This window comes from Tinamus guttatus, unplaced genomic scaffold, assembly GCF_059628265.1.
Source record: "Tinamus guttatus ecotype Peru unplaced genomic scaffold, ASM5962826v1 Tinamus_guttatus_pri_ptg000226l, whole genome shotgun sequence".
Classification (NCBI taxonomy): domain Eukaryota; kingdom Metazoa; phylum Chordata; class Aves; order Tinamiformes; family Tinamidae; genus Tinamus; species Tinamus guttatus.
The window spans coordinates 2993189-3014459 of NW_028288760.1; the positions used below are offsets into that span (position 1 = coordinate 2993189).

Consider the following 21271-nt stretch of genomic DNA (forward strand, 5'->3'; position numbering starts at 1 on the left):
CCAGCTCCTTGTGCTCCTTTGAGATAGCAGGAGCCACCCTAGAACAAAACCGTAAATCCTCACGTTCTTCATGAGAAAGCCCTAAGCACCACTAAAGAAAGCCGGATCAAACAGCTTATCAGCTGCAAATCCCCTGCCAATTGCAAGAGATTTGCTCTTGACACCATCTCCAGAGAAATTACTGTGTCCTGCTTGGGTCTTGTAGCACTTGCCGTGCTCTGTTAAAGGCTTCCCTGATTTCCACTCACACCAGATTATCATTAAGGCCCCATTAACACCAGGGCACAAGGGCAAGGGAATGACGAGGGCTCCTGCCGAGCACAGCCTGAGGTTTTCTGCCTTCAGCTTGGTCATTTCCATGCCCAAAAGCACCCAGCCACATGCCAAGGTGGGAAAGGCACATCCAGCAGCTGGGGCCGGCTGCAGATTTTATTTTTTAAGGTCTACATTCGTTAACCCAGCTGTTTCAGGAGAAATCCTGCAGTTAGCCCTGCTCGCATCTGCAGCAGCTCCTGGTGTTGTCGATCCCGACGGATTTCATCTCAGACTCGAGTGTCACCATCACATTTACGTTGGTAGGAGAGGGCGATGGGAGAGGTGCAGAGACCAGCGTGCAAACGTTCAGCTTCTTCACATTTCCCTGCATAAAACGCTCTGTACTGCCTGGGAAGGACCAAACCACAATGGCAATAGGCAGCTGACCTGGTTCAAGGCTAAAATAACCCATCGCCTTCAGAAAGATGCTAACACGGGCGCTCCCGAACGGCTGCAGCCTCTGCTCTACTGCTCCAAACTTAACAGCATGGAGGGGTTTATTATAGCCAGAAAGCTGCTCCTGACATAGCCTGTGATCAGAGGCATCACCTCCCTTCGCAGCCACCTGCCTCTGAGCAACGGGCCCCCCGCCACGGCGCTCCTGGAAGGCTTCAGCTGCAGAAGTTAATTTGTCCTCAAATGTACAGGGCCAAAGAACAGCGTTTCCTCTGCATGCCTGATAAGTATAATTAAGTGCATAATTAGGCTGGTGTGTCAGTCCTACTCCAGGATCCAGCCAGTCCAATAGGCAGGCAGAGGAACACACAAAGCACTCGCATGCGATGATTTCAATTAGCTCTTCTAAAGGGCAATTTCTTCATCTGGGGAACGCTAAAGAGGCCAAGGCCGATTTCCTCATAGCACAAAGGAAAGAGCAAACACTGCTCTGGCTTTTGGCAAAGCCAGAAAGCGCCTCATTTTTTTGTACCAGGAAAGCTGCAGTTATCTGGGGGCACAGCCGAAAGTCGCTGCAGCTGCAGCAGAGCCCAAAGGGTGCCCTGGCACCGTCACCAGCAGCAGCCTGCATGCTTGGTGACACTTGGGACAGTGTCACCTCTGCACTCAGTGTCACAGCAGCTGCTCCAGGGGCAGAGGCCGGCGTTGCTTTTTGCAGGTCTTTGCTGCAGGTTTTTGCAGCAAACCGTGTTGCAGCAGAGGCAGAGCCGCAGGGCTCATCGCAGCCTGGATCCCTCTGCCTCATTTGCAGGGAGGGGACTTTGCTACAGGGCTGGACACCAGCAGGTATCTGAGACCCCCCACACCTGCGTGGGGAACAAAACCCATAACCGTAGCTTATTGGCACAAGCAGAAGTGTCTGGTGGACCAATTCCCTCTGACCTGAACCAGTTTCTCTCACCTCTTGGGAGATTTCAAGATGTTTCCTTGCAAAACGCAGGGCCTGCTCATGGCTCCCCAGGGAGACGTAGGCATTTCCCAGACTCCAGCAGGCTCTTCCTTCTCCCACCCTGCAAAACAGGAAACCGTCAGCCGCGGAAATGCCGGGCACGGCACAGCAGCCCTTCCACGGAGAGCAGCCAGTGCAGAGCTCCCACCTACGGAGAGGTCCTGCGTAGGGAAGGAAACATGTTACATGTGGAGCTCTCACTCTGCTGAGCCCGGTACGAGCAGGGCCTGAGCAATGCTGCAAACCGGGTCGGTGCCCACGGCGCTGAGCAGCCCGGCAGAGACCCGGGTGGTTGGGTTCATCTGTGAGCAGGAGCCAGGACTGAGGCTGAGAGAGCTGGGAAGAGAGGAAGAGAAGGGTGCAAGGGGACTGATCCACATCTACAAATAACTCGAGGGAGGCAGCGAGGAGGATGGTGCTGGCCCATTTTCACTGGTGGCCACCAATAGGACTAGAGAAAATGGCCAAAACTGAAGTGCCAAAAGTTCCACAGGAACTTAAGGAAATTCCTTGACAGTGAGGGAGCCAGAGCCCTGGAACAGGCTGCCCAGAGAGGTTGTGCAGTCTCCTTCTCTGGAGATCTTCCAAACCCGCTTGGACACAGTCCTGTGCCACGTGCTCTAGGTGACCCTGCGTGTGCAGGGGTTGGACTGGATGATCTCTAGAGGTCCCTTCCAACCTTGACAATTCTGTGATTCTATGAGTTTATGACCTCCCCCAGCTCCCACCTTGCACAGCAAAGATTCTCCAACCCGTGCAGAGCATCTTCCCAGCTTGAACCTGCCTCTGCCCTTGAAGCCCTCACCTCACCCTGGGGGTACAGGGTGGAAAACAAGCCCAGGGACACCCCTGCTCCGCAGAAGCCGTTCAACAAGAGCCTCTCAGCAGGGCCAGATGCTGAGCACCCTCCACTGGGGTCCCGGGAGGAGAACGGACACATCATGGTCACACTCGCAGGGCCCCCAACAACAGGGCACGGAGCAGCCACCCCGGCCGCTCACCAGCACCCAGAGCCAGCAAGGAGGAAAACGTGGCAGGTTTGCAGCACTCCTGCAAGCACCAGGACTGAGCAAACACCTCCCCATTCCCACGAGGCTCTCGGGGTGCAGCCCCGTGCCCCAAAACTAGAGCAAGCTGCAAACTCAAGACCCTGTCCCGGGCATCCCGGGCATCCCCGGAGCAGCGAGTCAAGCGCACTGCAAGCGAGCACATGTGTGGGGATAAAAAATAAAGCGCGTGGGGAGGTCTGGGCGGCTCCATCAGCATCTGAGCGCTTTTCTTGTCACCCCGCTCCATGGCTGCTGCTCATGGGGCGCATTCCTGGGAAGGCAGGAGCCCACAGGGCTGCACCCCCACAGCGTGATTCACCCCGGGGTGGGATTGCACCAGCAGCGCCGCGGAGCTCCCGGTTCAGCGGCTCTGCTCCATCTAGTGGAGGATGCGGCCTAAGGGAGACGCCAGGATGGGAGGGAGAACATCCCGGAGAAAGGAGCTACCTCCCAGGAAGACTGAGGAAAAGCCTCCTAAGGAAGGAAGGAAGGAGGCCAAGCAAAGCACACTGCCTCCTCACCACGGCTCATTTCAAGGTGGAAGCTTCCAGTGCTATCTCAGAGCAGCCAGGACAAGGCAGATGACTGTCCTATTGCCGTGGTTTGGAAGGACTTGGCAATTTTTGTCAATCTGAGGAGTTTTGGAGGGTCCCACCAGGAAAGAATAGCAGGAGCTGCAGGGAAACGTGCTGAAAAGAACGGTTCTCTTCAAGCGCTTCTCACCAGGCATGTAATCCAACCCACGCTGGCACAGCTTTAAGGGCATGATCTCTGGAAAGAAAAGGCTTGAGTGACATGATAAAGGTCTTAATCATGTTGCTTTTTTAAACAAATGATTGCGCTGAAGCCCAGGCTCTGAGATTTCTAAACACCTTCTGAGAACACAAGTTCTTTAGCCCTAGTTACAGAGAAAGATAAACCAGAGGAGCACAGACTGCATCCCCCGAGGTCTCCCTTACCTGTCTCCCAGCTCCTGTGCTATCACCAGGTGTTTTAGGTGGTAGTCGATTGCTCTCTCATAGTCCTGAAGCAGCGTGTACGTGTTCCCAAGACTGTAGCAAGCCTGGGCTTCTACCGCTTGGTCTTTGAGTTGTCTGGAGAGCTGGAGAGTTTTCCTGCACGGAGGAGGGAAGCAGCAAAGACTGGGTCATTGCAGGACGCCCGTGCAAGGGGCCCGTCGCCCCGAGCTGCCCTGGCAGCGGGCACTCACTTGTAGTACTCGGCGGAGATGTCGAACCTCCCGAGGAAGATGTGCGCGTTGCCCAGGTTGCTGTACGCCCGCCGCTCCGCCGCCTTGTCCCCAAACTCCTTGGCAATAGCGAGGCGCTGCAAGGGACACGTCCGTGAGCACGGGCTGGCCACGGGCAGCTTTACACGGAATCACAGGGCGGTTGAGGTTGGAAGGGACCTCCAGAGATCATCTAGTCCAGCAGGGACACCCAGGGCACAGGGTCACATCCAAGCCGGTTTGGAAGATCTCCAAACTTTCTCTCAAAGTTTTCCAGACAACTAATCTCGTTTGCAAAACTCTCATCCAGGAAGGCAGTGGTAGACATGCCTCAGGGCTGGATGCCATAGGAAATCTCTCCCCTTTGGCAATTCAGCATCAGGAAGGACCTTTGGGAGAAGGGAAGTAGCACCACATCCTCCTTTGCCTCCCACTCGGGTGCTCAGCGCACAGCTGTTCAGTTTTAAGGCTTTTTTTTTGAGGAACAGGGCACCTACTTCCAAGCAGAGCAGACGGCAGCACGGGGAGCTTCAGGACAGGGAGCAAAGGGATGAGGCTGATGGACTGTGACACCCAGGAACACGCTGGGCACATTGCACAGCGCCGTGGCACCGTGCACGTGTTATCCCCCCGTCTGCACCGCAGCCGCTCCCCGCATCTTCCACGTTTCAAATCAGCAGGATGGAAGGGCCTGGGCTTTCCAAGGGGCTCAGCACTCCCCTGAGCAGGGCCTGGGCGGCCTCCGAACTGCAAACTGAGCCGCGTGCGCACGCGGGCAGGGACACTGTCACCTCACCCCTCCGCACAGCTTTATAGAAGCTTGTTATGTTCCGCAAGCAACATTTATTTCTGCTTGGCAGCTCTTTCAGCAGCTTAATTAAATTCACAGTTTGCATTTATTAAAATTTACACTGACACAAATTAAGAGCGGAAGAGCCTTGCTAAGTCCAGCTGCAAACTGGCCCTTGGGAGCCTCCCTTGCATTTCCAGGCCAGACCCTGATGCACCCCGAGGAGTGAAGCCAGCAGCTCCCTGCATTCCCTGGGACACACTGGGAAGAAAGGCTGTTTCCTCCAGCCCCGGCCAGCTCCTACCTCCTTGTGGAAGGCTATGGCCTCGCTGAAGTTGCCAAGCAGGTACTGGGTATTGCCGAGGTTGCCGTACGCACGGCCCTGGGCTGCTCTGTCCCCCAGCTCCTTCACCAGGGACAGGTTCCTCCTGAAATCAAGCAGAGCAGCACGTCAGCTCACAGGCTATTAAAAACAACCCATTCATGCAGCAAAACCCTTCAGTAGGAGGAGAAAGATGTTAGCCCCAAAGTTAAGCCTGGCGGAAGCCTTCCTGGGTGGGGAATTGGTATAAACTTTGGAGTCATCTAGGGAGGAGAAGGATGTTGCACCAGGACAAACCACAGATCCATCCCGGGGATGAGCAGGACCTGGAGGGAAAGCCTCATGCCTTGGGTCCATTCCCAGCAGAGCCAGCAGAGAGCAGCAGGGGCTGCACGAGCCCAGAGCCCTCCTTCCAAAAACAGCTCCAAGCAGGAGCAGACTCGTGGCCTTAATTGCATAGATCATGCTTCAGTCTACACAGAACCTTATCAAGACCCACCAGGGGAATTTTAGCTCTGATTTTCAGAAGCTTGCAGTTCCTTTCTCACCTTCCTCGAATAGAATTTGCTGTCGCACCTGGTTCCCTCCAGGGAATATTCCCTATTCATTGCAACATGCAAAACATTGTTCTTGAGAAAAAAAGAAGGCGAGAATAGGCAGCAGCGTCCAGCTTTGGCCTCAGAGACAAAACCAAGGCCCAGCTTTGCCTTTGCAAAGAATAAAATTTTACAGCACCCAACTGCCCTGTGCCTGTGAGCCAGGGCCTGCAGAGCACCTGGGTCTGAGTCTCAGCTCAGCTGCAGAGCCAGACCCAGCTGGTGCCACCCACAGCGGTTTCCCCCTTCATTCTTATTCAGAAAGGGAAAATTAGAAACCAAGTACAGAAACGTGCCAGGTGCTTCCTGTTAAAAGCTCCCCAGCACTTCATCTGCACCATGGAAGAGTAACAGCAAAACCTAATCTTCACTTTCATCTATCACCCAGTTTAATGGGTACAAAATCCTGAGGTTGGAATGCATCTCTCGGACGGAGCCTCCTCCCCTGCTAACCCTCCACCCGCAGTTCCACTTGGCGCAGCCTCGGGAAGCGCCGTGGGGCATTTTGCTGTTTCAGCCCTTGGTCATTTAAGCCAACGCAGCCCCCCGATGCACATCTGCAAGCTCGCAAGCTGCACCACGTCCTGGGGGCTGCAGCAGCAGGAACGCAGCGTGCAGGATGGAAACCTCCCCGGGCTGCAGAATCAAACACACCAGCTTAATCTATCAAAATATTATGCTCCAGAGCAGGGGACTTATAGCTGCCCTATCCGTTTTCTACAAATACGCCCCGAACTCCAGCGTTGTTTTACACGTTCATTGTACCTGGCAGGGAAATAAAGAAGCAGGATTTAGAGATTTATGGGGTTTACACACGTGGAAGCCCAGAGACAGCCCAGCCAGTGGCCTGATTCTTAAAGATGCTGCTGCCAGCCCCTTTCATCACAACAAGCATCTTGCAGAAATCGCATGTCCTCAACAGCCCGGGAAACGCCTCCTGGGAAAACAGCTTCCAATGGGACTCGCTAAGACCGTCATCTTGCACCTCGGAGTTATCCGAGCGCATCCAATCTGCAGATCCTGCAAAATGGGAGCCCCACGGACACGGATGTGCTGCTAGCGAGGTACCTGCGTGCGTTTTATCAGTCCTGGGTGCCCGAGCAGCCCTGCTCCCGGCAGCAGGAAGGGGTGGCCGAGCTCGGATACTTACTCGTAATACTCTGAAGCTTTCTGTAGCGTCTCCTTGACTTCTTGAGGCAGGTAGCCTGGGTCTGGGGCCATGTTCCAAGATAAGTGCTTTCCCTTTGCATGGTAAACATTGCCTATATTATAGAGTGCTCTGGCTTCACCTACCTAAAAGGGAGGAAAACAGGGAGCCACAAGGGGTTACACTTGGTATCGCAGTGCAGACCCTTCCGATGCTCCGCAGAGATGTTCAGCTAAGCCGGGAGACCCACAGTTTCCCTCCCCACCTCCAGTGTCACATCAGCTGCCACTGTCAGAGCTGCAATGCAGCCAGACAGGAGTGTCACACCGCATCTCCTTCCAGAGCCACTTTCCACCATGTCACATGCGCTGGCTCGCGAGCGGATCATTCTTAAAGACAGGAAATATTTCCTGTGGGCTGCCAGGAACAGATTACCTTGTCTCCCTGCTCCTGGGAAATGTCCAAGTGTCTCTGGCAACAGACGACAGCTTCATCAAACTGCCCGAGTATTTTCAGCGTGTTCCCGAGGTTGCCGCTTGCCTTTGCTTCTCCAATGCGGTCCCCAATGGTTCTGCAAGGGGACCAGAGGAAGAAGGGCTGTTCAAGAGCTCATGTGTGTGATTAAGATGAGCCGTAACCAACACACTTACCTAGCCAGGGTAAGGTCATGTTTATGGTACTCCAGGGCTTTGGAATACTCCTTTAGGTAGAAATAGGCATTGCCCAGCTGGCTGTAGATGGCACTGAGAGTCTTCAGGTCCTCGGTGCCCACCTGCACGGCTGCTTCGAAGAAGGCCACGCCGCCTTTGAAGTCGCCAGCCTTGCACAGGCGCTCTCCTTCCAGGGCCAGCTCCAGGCACGACGCCTCCATCCTGCCGAGAGCAGGACAGCCCGGTCAAGCGAACCCACGCAAGGCTCCAAAAACACATCAGATCCCCCTCGGAAATGCTCCACCCCGAGGATCAGGCACCCGGACACGCTGATGGCACCCGCGAGTGGCAGAAGATGCCACGGAGTGACCACGGTAGGAAGCAGCATGGGGACATGGGGACGCGGGGCCTCCCGGTTGGCAGGGTGCAAGAGCCACATGCCAGGCTCCCAGAGGTAATAGGGAAGGGAGCGAAACTGCCACACGTCCAGATTGGATTCCAGGGAAAACTCGGGACCGCGCGGAACGCCTTGGCGGAGCCGCTCGCAGCGCTCGGCGTCTGCTTTTCATTTCCTCGCCTGCCGTCACTTTTTCCACAGCGCCGCAGCGCGCGGCGGCCTCCCGCCTCGCTCCCCGCGGCTTCCCGGCTCCGTGGGGACACGCGGGTCCCCTCCGTGACCCAGCCCTGCGTGTTCAGCGGTGCCTGCAGGGCGCAACAGGCACGAGAGCTCGGGGACGTCCTCCCTGCTGCGGGCACAAGGCGGGCAGCCACCACGTGTCTCTCTGCAACGTGCTGCTTCCTTCTTCCTCCTCTGATCTTTTTTGCTTTCTTCTTTCTGCTTTATCTACTTAGAGCCAAGCTCTACATATGCCAAAGGTAGATAAGATACCTCTGGGCTTGGATAGGTACCACGGATAGACCTTTTACACATGCACATGAGGAACAAGCTAGCTTGTCCAGAAGCAGAAAACTGAAGGTCAGACAAAAACAGAGTTTGTTTTATTATATAACAAACGCCCTGAAGAGGCTTTGACTCGAGCATCAATGAAGAATAGCAGGAAGCAGGAGAAGGGTTCGTGGCTGGAGAAGCAGCTTGCCCAACGTCCCTGCTGCACAACTGCCACCAACTGCTCTGTACCAGGTCTCAGGCACGGGACAATCCCCAAGCTGCAGCTGGAAGGCCTCGGGATGCTCCCATTCCCTCTTCCTGCCAGCGCCCGCGGGGCTGCTCCCGCCTCGCTGCACGTTTGGCCCCAGAACCGCGGAATAACAAGGGAGGGATTGAGAAACAGCTCATTGGAGCTCCCACCTCGGACTCCCACACAAAGATCTGGTTTCAAGCTCGCTGCAGAGCCCACATTCGAGGGGCTATTTTACTTGGGCAAGAAAGCTGCTCGGAATGCCGGTGCAACATGAGTCCCTGGGTAAAAGGGGTAAGAAGAAAACGCCAAGCCTATTATTACTAAAAACATTTAGCTCCTCTCTACTGAGGCTGCTGCCAGGCCACACAAAAACTGGCAGGAATGAGCTCATGCTGGAGCATGCAGCATCGGGAGGGCCCATTCCTGCACTTCGGGAGGCACCAACCTCCCATCGGCTGCAATGCATGTTTTCAGGCTCGAGATCTGATGCACAAATCAGCAAGATGCAACTCAAGGTGCTTGGTGGAGATGGACTTACAGTAGTTGAACCTGGGGAGGAGCCGCGAGCACTGGAGCGATGGGGGTGAATGAAGGTGAATGCAGCGAGAAAACCTGCAAAGGGCAGAGTCCAGGCCAGATTTCCACACAAAGCACTTCCCAACATCCTGGGTGCCTTCAGGACTGAGCTGAAACCAGTGCAAACATCCCAAAACAGAGCTAGGGACCAGTTTCCCTAACTCACAGCATCACAGTCAAGAACAGATCAAACTTGCTCTGCAATTTAAGACCCAGACCGCCTCCCCTCCATACACACAGCCCCACAGCAGCACAGTCCAAGCTATAAATGCCCAGAGTAGCATCTTGCTCAGGCTGTATTTGCCACCGAAAACATAAGAAGTGAAAATTGTGCCTTGGGACTCGCACAGAGCCATGCGTGGGCTCCGGGCGCTTTCCTGGTGTTCCCATAGTAACTCTCCAGGCCCAGCGCCATGACATGACCCTCACACACAGCCCTTAATTAAAATCTGTTCGTCCTTGAGCAGGCTGCTCTGCAGCGCATCTGACTCCTCTCATTAGCGTCACCGCTCGGTTTGGGACCTTGGTGGACAGGGGAAGGGCAGAGGTGGCTTTTTCTCTGCATCACCCCCAGCTGAGCCTTGGCTGCCACGGGAAGGGACAAGAGCTGAGGATAACACCTAGGAAAACATATATATATACACATATATATAGCGTGACACAGGTACACCTACATCTCAACCAGCCTTGAGAGACTCAAGCTAGAGCCCGGCTCCTCCCAGGGATCGCACCCTCTGCCTCTTTTCCTGCGGATCACACATCATCTGGACACAAACCCAAGCCCATGGGCAGCAGCAAGCCATGGGGTCAAGGACCGCTGGGGACAATTTCACAGACCACTCTCTAAGTGCACAGGTGGGAGCTGGTGTTGTGAAGGCATCGAGGGCATCGCTGTGTCTATACCAACCACCGGGCTCTGCAGCTCTTACTCCATCTGCTAGGGCGATGCTCCCGCTGAGCCGTGGGCATCTCAACCTGGGATAACGGGGGACACTCCCCCCATACGTGACCTTGCACAGGGAAGGGGACCAAGCGCATCGCTTGAGAAGCAGCACCAAAAAGAGCAGGTTTATTCAAAGCAGCAGGAGGCCAAGTATAACCCAGCGTTCGGCCACACGCGAGCGCAGCAACCTGCACACAGCTTGGTGCCCATCCCCGTGGGATCCCGCCAGTGGGAATGCTGCTTCCCGATGCTCCCGCGAGGCACCACAGGGACAACCGCCCACTGTACCATGACAGGGACCGAGAAGTCCCTTCCTCAACCTGGAAAGCCCAAGCGGCCCCTGCAAGCGGCTCTGGTTGCCAGCTCCCTCCTTCCTCCACAGCTGCCCTTAAAGGATAACCAAGCTGAAGGCAGAAAGGACAGGGAGAAACAGGAAGAGCAGCTATTGCCTTTAACAGGGTGTCCCAGGGTCATTCCCTGCAGTCAGATAACAACCAGTGATGAGGAATCACGCGTGCCGCTTCCCACCCGCCTCGCAAGCAGCCTGCAAGATTGAAGAGCAAAAAACCCCATCCATTTACAGCAGACACGGGCCAAGCGCAAGGGCTCCGTCACAGCAAGTGTTTTCAGGCAACACAGCAGGAGGCAGAAGGCAATCAGGCTCCCAGGAGGGCTGCGATGCTGCCAAGAGAGAAACCCAGCGAGCAGCTCGAGGTGTCACCGATGCCATTAACAACCACTGCCAGCTCCGCTGCCACAGCCGCGCTCTGATGAGCGACGAGTGCTGCTATCCGGAGGGGAGCACGGCTCACGGCGCGCGTTCGGGAGCCTGGAACGACCACGGGATCTCCTGGACCCCATCCCAGCTCCCGCCCGAATGCACCAGGCAGAAAACCAGGGAGGGACATGGCCACCTTTGTCACCCCCTGCCAGCCCAGGGCACAGCAGCGCCGGTGTCTTCGAGCCAGGAGCTTCTGGGCAAGATCTCAAGCCCTGGCCTGAAGCCCGGGGGCTGCAGCAGCACGTGCAGCTGCAGGGATGGATGAAGTTGCATCCCCATCGCAGGGCCCAAGCTCCTTTCCAAAAATCGCATTTAAAAGTTATTTGCTTCTAACCTGGGGCTCCATTGCAAAACCCATTCCAAACCTGAGCTGTGTCAGGTCTGAGTGAAGAATAAAATAAATGAACTGTTAGATGGGTAGAGTCATACAATCAGGAGGGAAAAGTGACAGTAGAGAGCCTCGCTCTAAAATTTGTTTCTCTTAATGTGAATTAATGATGCAAGAGATTTTAGCATCATGCTTGCAATCTGAACAAATCTTATATGAAAATAAATGCGATTTCAGAGCACTGGCAACAGAGGCAGTGAAGCACTCTTCCAATCAAAAAAGAGATCAAATTTACCAGGTACTCAGCATAAATGTATATTCACTAGCTTACCTAATTAAACATGATTTAAAAAAATAACCATCAGCAGCACATCCTTAAGGAAAATAATCAGGCTAGGAAGGGGAATTACACCCCCTTAGTGATTCCCTTCCCCAGCCCTTGTGCAGGGCAGAGAAAAGCCAATGAATCGGAGCCACTAGTGTCCCATCGGCAGAGCCCATTGAGGATTCATGGTCCCTTTGCTGGGATGTGGGAATTGCCTACGGGACAACCAGGACCCTCGAGCACGAGGGCAATACGGAGAAGAGTCAACCAAGACTGGCGGGGGAGGCAGAAAATGAGCCAAGATGCATCAGCCTGACTCAAAGATGGAACAAGGGGTGCTGCACCCTGTCCTTCCTAGCTCCAAAATCCCTTCCAGCTGCCTGGATCTGTTTCTTTCACATCTTCTGAAGCACAGGAGATGGGATGATAAAAAAAAAAAAAGTGATTTTCCCTACAGTCTTTTGACAAGGGCATGAAATGGAGAAGCCAGAGGGGAAAATTACAGGGGGCTCTGGAAGCCGCTGGCTCCAAACCTCCTCTCCCAGCTGATGGCAGCCCCAGCGCTCGGCAGTGCTCATTTCAGTTAATTGCCATCTACCATTAGCTGCAGAGCACTTACAAGGGATTCAATTCTACTGCATATTTGCTAATAAATACCAAATGACAGGGAGGACAACAGCTGTATTTAGCTGCATTTACCCTCTTATTAGCAGAGCTGAATAAGACCCCATTTCCATTCAGAAGGGCTCCGACAAGCTCCGTCGTTGTGACAAATTCCCCACAGCAAAAGTCACCCGGCAGCATATGCAGGCCATGCAACCCAGGGCCACGCGGGATGACCTCCTCTGTGCTTTGACTTATAGCAACAGGCAAAACTGGAGGCAGATGGAGGTTACCCACCACTTCAGCAATGTTTTGCAGAAGGATTTGAGCTGCACAGGTGCATGCAGAGCCTCATCCACCCAGGAACAGGGTGGCACAGGGAGGACACTCTCCCCTTCTCAGGAGACACCAAGATGATGCTCCATCTCTCTGTACTGTCTCAGTCCCCTAACCACAGCCAGGAGAGCACCTCTAAGATCCGAAACTTGCCCCATAGAGGCAAACAACCCTGCAGATGCAGCAGGCCAAATCCTGAAGCATTTGTGTTTTGCCACAGAAAATACTCAAAATAAACCCAGTGATCATTTCAGCGCAACAGGGAAAACTCCCTGACTTCTAGGAAGGATTTGCTGTCTTGCACAGCACCGGTGCCTTCAAATGAATCAATCCTGGGTTGTATCGAGGCAAAGCTCCTGGGAGGATTTCACCAGAAATGAAGCCCTATTCCCTTCGGGGGCTTCCAGAACCCAGAGGGCGACGGAGGACACGCAGTCTGAACGGCTTTTTATTACAGCATTAGTCTGGCAATTAGGGCAACACATCCTTTCACTGAAGTATAGACTGTGCTTTAAATCAGCACGCAGCTCAAACGCTGCGTTACGGCTGTGACGCACGGCAGTAAACCAGGGAGCCCTGCAAGCAGCTGCGCAGCGAGGACAGCACGTTTACCTGCTGTTTTACTTACCCTGTTCAACTGCTTCCACCAGCACCGTGCAAGACTGCGGCCATGCAGATCTGTTACTGGAAACGGCTGGTTTGGGGGTTTAGTTCTCACTTATGGCCCTTCCTTGCTTTAAAGGAGAGGTTTTCAAGACCAGGTCCCTCTTCTCCACTGCAACAGAGTCACTAAGATCCCTTGTGCTTGTCCTCCCGAATGTGGTGAGGGGGGATCAGCAGCATCCTCAGGGCCCAGCTGCTCCCCTGCACATCCAGGGTGGGACAAGGGGCTGCCTGGCACCTCCCATCCTCTTCATCACCCCCAAAGCAGCGCTCCAAAGGCTCTGGGAGCAGATCTGCAGGGATCCGACCCCGCTCTGCTCAAACCCAGCACAAACTCCACCCCACAAAACCATTCCCGTTGTGCTGCGCAACTGCAGGGCCTGATGAGATTTCCTTTCCTCCACCCCCAAATTACTTCTCTGAAGCCAAGTCTCGTTTTCCCAGAAACAGAGGCCACAGGGCCCCGGTCTTCTCTCATTTCAAGCTGCCTGGAAACTCCTTGGGCTGCAGCCCCCCTTCCCTTCCCCTCGCAAGCTGCTCTCGCCTCCAACACGGACTTGGAGCAGGGAAACAACCGCACGCAAAGGGGCTGCCAGCCCTAGAGGCTGGAGCAGGGCCCCTCAGCCCATCCCGGGCACCCACTGTCACCTGGTCCCCTGCACAGGAGTGGGATCATCCCGATCCTCCTGCATCCCAGCTGCAGCGATCAGGATGCCCCTTTGCCACCCGCCAGGCACGGGAAAGGGCCGGATCCTACGGCAACGGTAGCACAGTTCACACCGAGGCTTTTCCAGTGACTTCCCAGCAACTCGTAGCCCATTTGGTTCTGCTCCTTCCTTGTCTCACTTCCCTTCAGCCGAGGGTTTCTCATCGTGAGAAGCCTTGGGGGCTACTGAACAGCCCTCCCTGCACCAGCATTGCCTACAGCCCATCCCTGACGAGCACGGGGGCTTCCCCTGCTAAATCAGGGCCGCGTGGGACCCAAATAGGGTTATGACCATGCTTAAAAAGCAGCTTTTTGTTTCTTTACGGCATTATGGAAAAGTCTGTGTTCTCCATACGTTTAATCTGCAAGCCCCTCCGCCCATGCAGGGCAGGGCTCCACGGAGAGGCCAGGCCACCCCTCGCAGCAGCACGGATCACACGCGAGGCCGGAATCGCAGCATCCCACTGATCCGAGGAAAAGCAGCCCACTGTCTAGCACAGCCCGCTGGCTCCACGGGAAACCCTGGAGCTGCAGCATCCTGCAGGCTGGTTCCACTCCTTCCAAAGGATCACACACGCTTCGTCCTCCACCGCATTTCCCAGAATTTTTAGCACTTCTGTCCTAGTTTAGCTCCATGGGTAACACCTACTCTGCAAACACTTGGCACCGAAGCTTCCCCTTCGCAAAGGGTGTCCCTTTCCCAAAGCAAGCTCCTCAAGGCCACATTCTCTATGGCTTTAGCTTCCCATTCCTATTCCATCCCCACATTTCCTCCTCTTCACCCTTCCTGCTGCCCACACTCTCCCTGGGAGCTGTTTGCTACTGTGCACATGGAAGGGATGAAGCCCAAGGCTGGCGACACGTGGGAAAGACACCACTTCCATGTGGATTTTGTGTGCCGGAGAAGCCTGCCTGGTTTAATCCAGGGCATTGCGAAGTGGCTGCGTTTGCACTGTGGAAACAGCCTCTGCAAGAGCCTCCCAGGAGCAGCTGCACCTTCCACAATGTGCAGATTTAGTGCTGTTTTGGGAATTCCAAACACACACTAGGAGAGGTTACTTCCCTCTCCTCTGTATGTGTGTGGATTGACATCTCCTCCCTATGAGCCACACTAGCCTCGGGCAACTAGCCCTGGGAGACCTGGCCACCTACCCAGGTAAAGCCACCAAGAGGTGCTTGAACAAGCCTGAAAGGACACCCCGAAATCTCACCGACCACAGCCACGTCCAGGGCCCTTCAGAAACAGAGGGCTGCCAAAGGATCATTTATGGAAGGAAACAAACACTTTGCAACGTGAGTTTTTGCTTTCTTCCAGAACAGCGGAGAAAAACGTGGGTATTTCCAAGTGCATCAGTTAACTCCGTATAGACACCTGGCCCTGCTTCCAGTGTCCCATACCCAACGGGACATCCTGCAGTATTTGCCAGCACACTCTGGTTATTCACAGTCCAATTTCTATGTGTAAAAAGAACACAAGGGTCTGCCTGTCTGCTGCACCTTTATCCCAGAAAGCACCCCCTGTGACTGCATTCCCAAGCTATTCCCATGCTCCCCGTATCCTGCACCAAAGCCCCGGGAACAACGAGCGATGCAGGAGCTGGCCAGGGGCTGCAGCCTTGAAATTCTGTGTGCGTGGCAGCAAACTCGTCTGTTTTAGTACTCAGATCCCTGCAGGGATCAGAGAAACACAGGCTGCTTCCGACAGAGATTTTCCTTTTCGTCACTGGTGGTTGATGCTGCTGCCTTCGCAGCCTCGGAGCAAACCACGAGCACAGCTAGGACCAGGCTTTATCCATACATTTTTAAACGGAGCTTCCAAGACAAAACATCTGCTCTTGGGTGGAGCCAGGGCTCAGCACGAAATGGCTGCAACACCGAGTTATGCTACACATACTAGCACTAACATATGGGATTTCTCCCATTTTTAATCCTTTTTCTTAAACTTTCTCCCGCAGCACCTGAAGATAAAATGTCCCAAACTCCTGCAGCAGAGCCACAAACCAAACCTGGCCGCTGTGGAGGATGCGACTGCAAAGGCAAGAGAAGGACATGAGTGGAGACAAGGTAAGGTGGGATGAAAAACTCTTCAGGTTTAGCAGCTGCAGAGGTACTGACTCACACCAAGAGCTTAAGAAGCTGCAGAAATACCATGTGTCACCTCAGAGTGGAAAAGGACAGGCCTTTGGTCCCAGCACCTGTCACCTTTGGGCAAAATTCTGGCTGTGAAAGAAAAGGGGGAATAGCCAAAATATTTAACTTATTTCTATTGTGAAATTGAAACTATTGGATACTGAGGATGTGCCACAGCAAATACTTTTCACCCAGGGGACTCTTGGTTAAGCACAGGGTTGTAATGCAACTTGCTGATATAATATTGCCCTTGAAACTGCAGCGTAAGGGCCAGTATCCACTTCCTTCCCTGGCCAGTTGCATCACGTCCCTGCACGGTGGGTGCTAACACTGCCCAGGGGTGGCTCTGGGCACAGGGTTTGTGTTTGCATTCAGTCTGACTTACTGTGTTAAACAACAGATAGATGCGAGCTAAAAACACCTTCCAACAAGATTGTGCCTCCTTTCTTCAGCAGGGAGAAGAATCCCATTTAAACAGGTTCAATCTCTGCCACTTAGCAAATCAGATTTGCCAAATAAGATTTTAATTGAAAGTACCTTAAAGGACAGAGCCCCAGTCAATGGAAATCTTTTCCACAGGCAATATATAAATAGTCTCGGTCCAGCCCCAGCACCCAGAGGCAGGAGGTATTTTTGTTTCATGGTTTTGCTCAGTGTGGGTTTTAGTAGGTTTTTTTGTACTGGGGAAGTGGCTTTGACTTCTGGAAGCAGGGCTGGCTGACCCGAGTGAGACAGAGCAGCCGGGCTGCAGAACAAGGCACATACCCAGACAGCAATTTTGAGATAAACCTGCTCCTAGAGCAAAGCAGCATCAAGGGTTAAATAAAATGCATCCCTCCAAGAAACTTGCTGCCACTGGCTTCTTGCAGCACAAAACATGGCAGAGGCTGGATGTGTTCCTAGCGCAAGGCTGAATGCAAGTTCAGGCATCACCTAACGTGCAAATACACAAAAACAGCAGAGCTACAGCAGGACAGGAAAAAAGCTGTGAATTTATGTTCTCTGAGGCCTGAAGGCCAGTTGTGCCTCATCTGTCACAAATCCCTTGTAGCATGGGAAGCATTTCAGGATAGCCACTGCAGCAGGACAGCTCTCAAATGCACCAAGCAGGGTGGTGGCTTCGCCTTGCATTGCTCAAGCGCAAACCAGCTAAGCCAGCACAGAGAAGAGGAAAGAAAAATAAAAGTTTATCACACTAATTTGGTGTACCCGCACAAACATGCAAGTCAAATCAGCTCCCAAGACAGTTCTTGGCCTTGCAGCAACATCTATTGGTTAGAAGCAGGATGAAGCTCATGCTGTGCAAGGCACTGCCCAGGTTGGAGCTAAACCGCATCCTGAAACACCCAACAGGATAACAGCAACACCGGAGGGAGCAGGGCAAGAGAGCAGCTCTCCCCACATCCTGCAAGGTGAGACACAGAGGGATGGGAGAAGATGCCCAAGGTCCTGGTCCCACCATGCAGCGACCCAATGTCCTGCTTGCTGGCTTTGGGGATGACCACGTTACTCACAATGTTGGAACTACGAGTGAGTTACTCAAAATGTCCAAAACAGATGTCAACAAAACCAATACTGCATGCTAAGCCATCATGTAATTTTTGCTGAAGTCACCTATTATGCAGCACAGCTATTTTAGAAATGCTTGTCCTGTTTTTCACATCCTTCTGCCTGAAGGAACCCACCTGCATGGACCCATAAAAGAAAGATTTCAATTTTTTAAAGACACCCCTAAAATAATACTCTCAAATGCAATAATCAAGCAGCTTCAAATACCACCTACAGGGCAAAGTAAGGAAAAAAAGGAGTCACTGCCTGCATTCTGGTGGCCCAAACCACTGTGTTTTCCCCGTGAGGCTTCAGTTGACCCCCGCTTTGCAAAGCTGTGCATCCAGGACAGCCCACACTTGATCACACCTCTCATAACGCTGCTGTTTCCATCAGGAGGATCCCTACCCAGGGGAAAAGAAGGGAAGAGCTGTAGCAGTTGGGAACATCAGAAGAGAAGGAGAGCAGGAAAGATGCCAGGAGGTCAAAGGCACAAGGAGCAGGTGAAAGATCCTGCAAACACAAACATGAGGGTTCTGGCAATGCAGAGCCTGGCGCCCCAGCAGAAGGTTCATACACTCGGCTCTTTCAGCAAAATTCCTAATGAACAACAAGGGCCAGACCTGCTGGTGGTGCTAATTTTCATCTCTGCGGGAAAACAGGCAGAAAATATTTATTTTCCTTCTAAGAGGTGGTATTTAATTGTGTCTTAATAGAAAGTAATACTGCCACACATATGACGTCCTTTTTCTCTCAAATAAACAAAACACAACAGTGCTTTCCGCATGGTCTAAAGCCCATTCTTTTTAAAGCTTTGCAAGTTTACTTTACAAGAACTAGTACCTGGAAAACAAACTGTTTCAGGGTGAACAATTGCAGTAAATCATCAGGAGCCCTTGCAGAGGGCAGAGCACCCGTGGTGGATACGCTGCTGCACGTAGCACCTCTTCCCATCTCGCCTCACAAACGCAGCTTTATCCCAGCTTGACCCACGTGCTCAGCCGCATCCTCTCTTGCTGCCTTCTGTGCAAGGACAACAGCTCTTGTGTCTCAGCTTGCCACGGGCAGATGGAAAGTTGCCTTCTCTAGAAAAGCCCGTGGCGCTCGGAGCTTTGTAATTACTTGCCACTCATCCAGGTCATGTACCTGCCACGGTGGCATCAATGAACAAGACAGAGACTGCTCATGCCACAAGCTGAGGACAGTTAACACTGTAAAAGCCAACTGATCTACTGGAAATATGCAGCACTGGCAGAGAAGACCCCACAAGGAAAGGGAAACAGAGGCCCAGGAACAAGATGCGCTCTCAGATGAGTTTCAATGGCCGATTTATGCACTTCTGACCAAATTGACACATTATTTAATGTCCTTTCTGTGCAGGATCGGTCAGATCTGTGCTGCTCTTCCCAGGGCATGCCCATACCTCGCTCCTGGGCCTCAGCATCTCCAGAGCTGCCAAGGGCCAAACCGTGGACCAGCCATCCCTGGAGACCATCACAACTACTCAAGCACCTCCAAAGCTCTGTTCTTCCAACCCGCCTGCCAGGGTTGTGCCCTAGCAAAGGCAACAAACTAAATAGCATCAGCAGGGCTAGCAAGGGCTGACAAAGAGCCACAGAGAAACTCCTGCAAAAACACACCCTGAGTAGTGCTGCTATTAGCAGAGTTACTCCTGACTTGGGCACCTGCAATATGAAGGGGTTTGGTGAAGTCAGCACCCAGCTCCTCTGCCTAATGACAGCAGATACCTCTGCTCAGGGCATGCTGGATACAGGGAAACACCAGGGATGCAGTGAAGCGGGCAGACACTTTCGCTTTGCTGCATCTCTGCGACACTTCCTCCCACCCCATCCTCTTCCTCCAGATAACTCATCTCCCCTCCCTGCCCAGGGCAGCAGGCCGGGGCCTCCCGCTCCTTCCTGCGGCCTGACACCCTGCCAGGGCTGAAACCACACCAAGGAAGACCTGATTTCACTGCTGCCCGTTACGGGCTCCACATGCAGGGTCAGAAGGGCCAGAGATTCTGCCCACGCTTGGCAGGCAGCTACTTCCCGCTGGATGTTTCTACCTAGGGACACAAGTGACACTCAAGCAGCAGCTCAGCTGCAGCAGGCAGGGCAATATAGACAGGGAAGGTCCATTTTCACATACTTGCAAGGCCTGGAAAGTCTGAAAAATACCATGAGGAGTCTGAGCAGCCTCCTCCCTCCTAAGCAGGCCCAGGAGAGACACAGACATTTACCCTTTCCCTTTTATCCTGCCTTCACTTTGCAGCCCTTGGCCGGGTTCATGTGCATGAGCTAGAGGGCTGAAGCCCCCTTCTAGGACCTGTTTTATAAGAAAGGCCAAAATTTATTCTCCAAAAAGTTTTCAGGGAAAAGAGACAAGAAAAGCCTGCCCAAAAGGCAGCGTATTTCTCCACAACTCTGCCAGGCCAGGCAGAGCAGGGGTTTTAACAGCACATTCTCTCCTCATTTTGCCAGGAGTTCCTATACAGCATGACAAAACCAAGAAACACCTGCTGTCCTAATGAACCAATGCTCATTAAAACTAGACAGCCCACTGGCTGCTGCTCATAGATTATTGTGAAGCACACAACGGGAGCTCGCCAAAAAAATACTACACTGCAGATGGCTCCAGCGTTCCCCCCCTTTAGTCCAGATACTGCATTGTCCCCACATCGGACTACGAGAAGAAAAACAAAACACGAGCGGTGTAAACAGCAGCGCCCTGAGCAGCGCTGCGGGGCCTCGCGCGGGCTGCACTGGAGTTTTTTTTTCTTTAAAGAGGAGCAAGAGAAAGGCAAAGCAGCCTCAAGCTCCCGCACGCGGTGCCCGCAGAAGCGATTTCCACAAAAACACCCACGAACGCGCGCGGTGCCCGGTTTTTGGAAGCGCCGAGTCCCTGCAGCGCGACCCGGAGCCGCCCCGAGCGGCCGCGGGCGGCCCGGGCTGTGGCCGCTGCAGAGCCGGGTCCCGCCGGTCCCCCGCGGCACCCGCCCGTGTCCCCCGCGTCGCCTACCTGGCGCAGAGGCGGCGGGCGGCGGGCGGGCGCGCCATGGGCACGGCACGGCACGGCCCGGCCCGGCACCGGCGAGCGCGGGATGCGCCCGGCCACGAAACTCGCGGGGAGGCCCCTCCCCGGCGGCTGATGTCAGCCCGCGGCCGGCAGCGGCCCTGCCTCCTCCTCCGCCTCCTCTTCCTCCTCCTCCTCCTCCTCCTCGCCCGGCCCGCGCCGCAGCCCCAGCAGGGAGAGGGGGCACCGAGGCGCTCCCCTCCGCGCACAGCGAGGCGGTGACACCACGGTAATGCACGGGGAAGAGGCACAGCAGCACTGCCAACCACCCCCCAGCCAGCACAGCCCCTGCATCCCACCCTAAAAAACCTCTGGTCTTGCTCCCCTGGAGCCCTGTTGTGCTAATAACTAAGTGCCTGCACGTGGGGGATGAGCACAGCGCAGGACCTCGCACAGCTGTTCCCATTCCCAATCCCGCTCCCGCTGGACATCTGCACCAGGTGATGCTCGTTGGCATCAGCCAGGCTCCGGGCTTAAAGAGCCATGGGCAAAGAGCCTCCTTTCCTCACAGTGTGGTCTGCTAGGAGGGAAGGGGTGTTGCTCTGGTCTCCAGCAGCTTTTGTAGTCTGGTAAGTGAATTGCATGGGATTTGGGACTTTTTGTTCTTTGTTAA

At 54.0% G+C, this 21271-nt stretch overlaps 1 protein-coding gene across 1 annotated transcript in view; it reads right to left on the minus strand.

Moving 5' to 3' along the window:
• The window catches only part of GPSM1 (G protein signaling modulator 1), a 37398-nt gene extending 16743 nt beyond the window's left edge, over positions 1-20655 (minus strand). The window contains exons 1-8 of the mRNA XM_088525346.1: positions 20605-20655; positions 7503-7724; positions 7288-7423; positions 6856-6998; positions 5092-5215; positions 3980-4095; positions 3729-3884; positions 1673-1781 (exon numbers count right to left, since the gene is read on the minus strand). Coding sequence (XP_088381472.1) covers positions 1673-1781; positions 3729-3884; positions 3980-4095; positions 5092-5215; positions 6856-6998; positions 7288-7423; positions 7503-7724; positions 20605-20642 — 1044 coding nt within the window. The 5' untranslated portion in view covers positions 20643-20655. The remainder of the gene's footprint in view (positions 1-1672; positions 1782-3728; positions 3885-3979; positions 4096-5091; positions 5216-6855; positions 6999-7287; positions 7424-7502; positions 7725-20604) is intronic.
• Between the last annotated feature and the right edge of the window lie 616 nt (positions 20656-21271).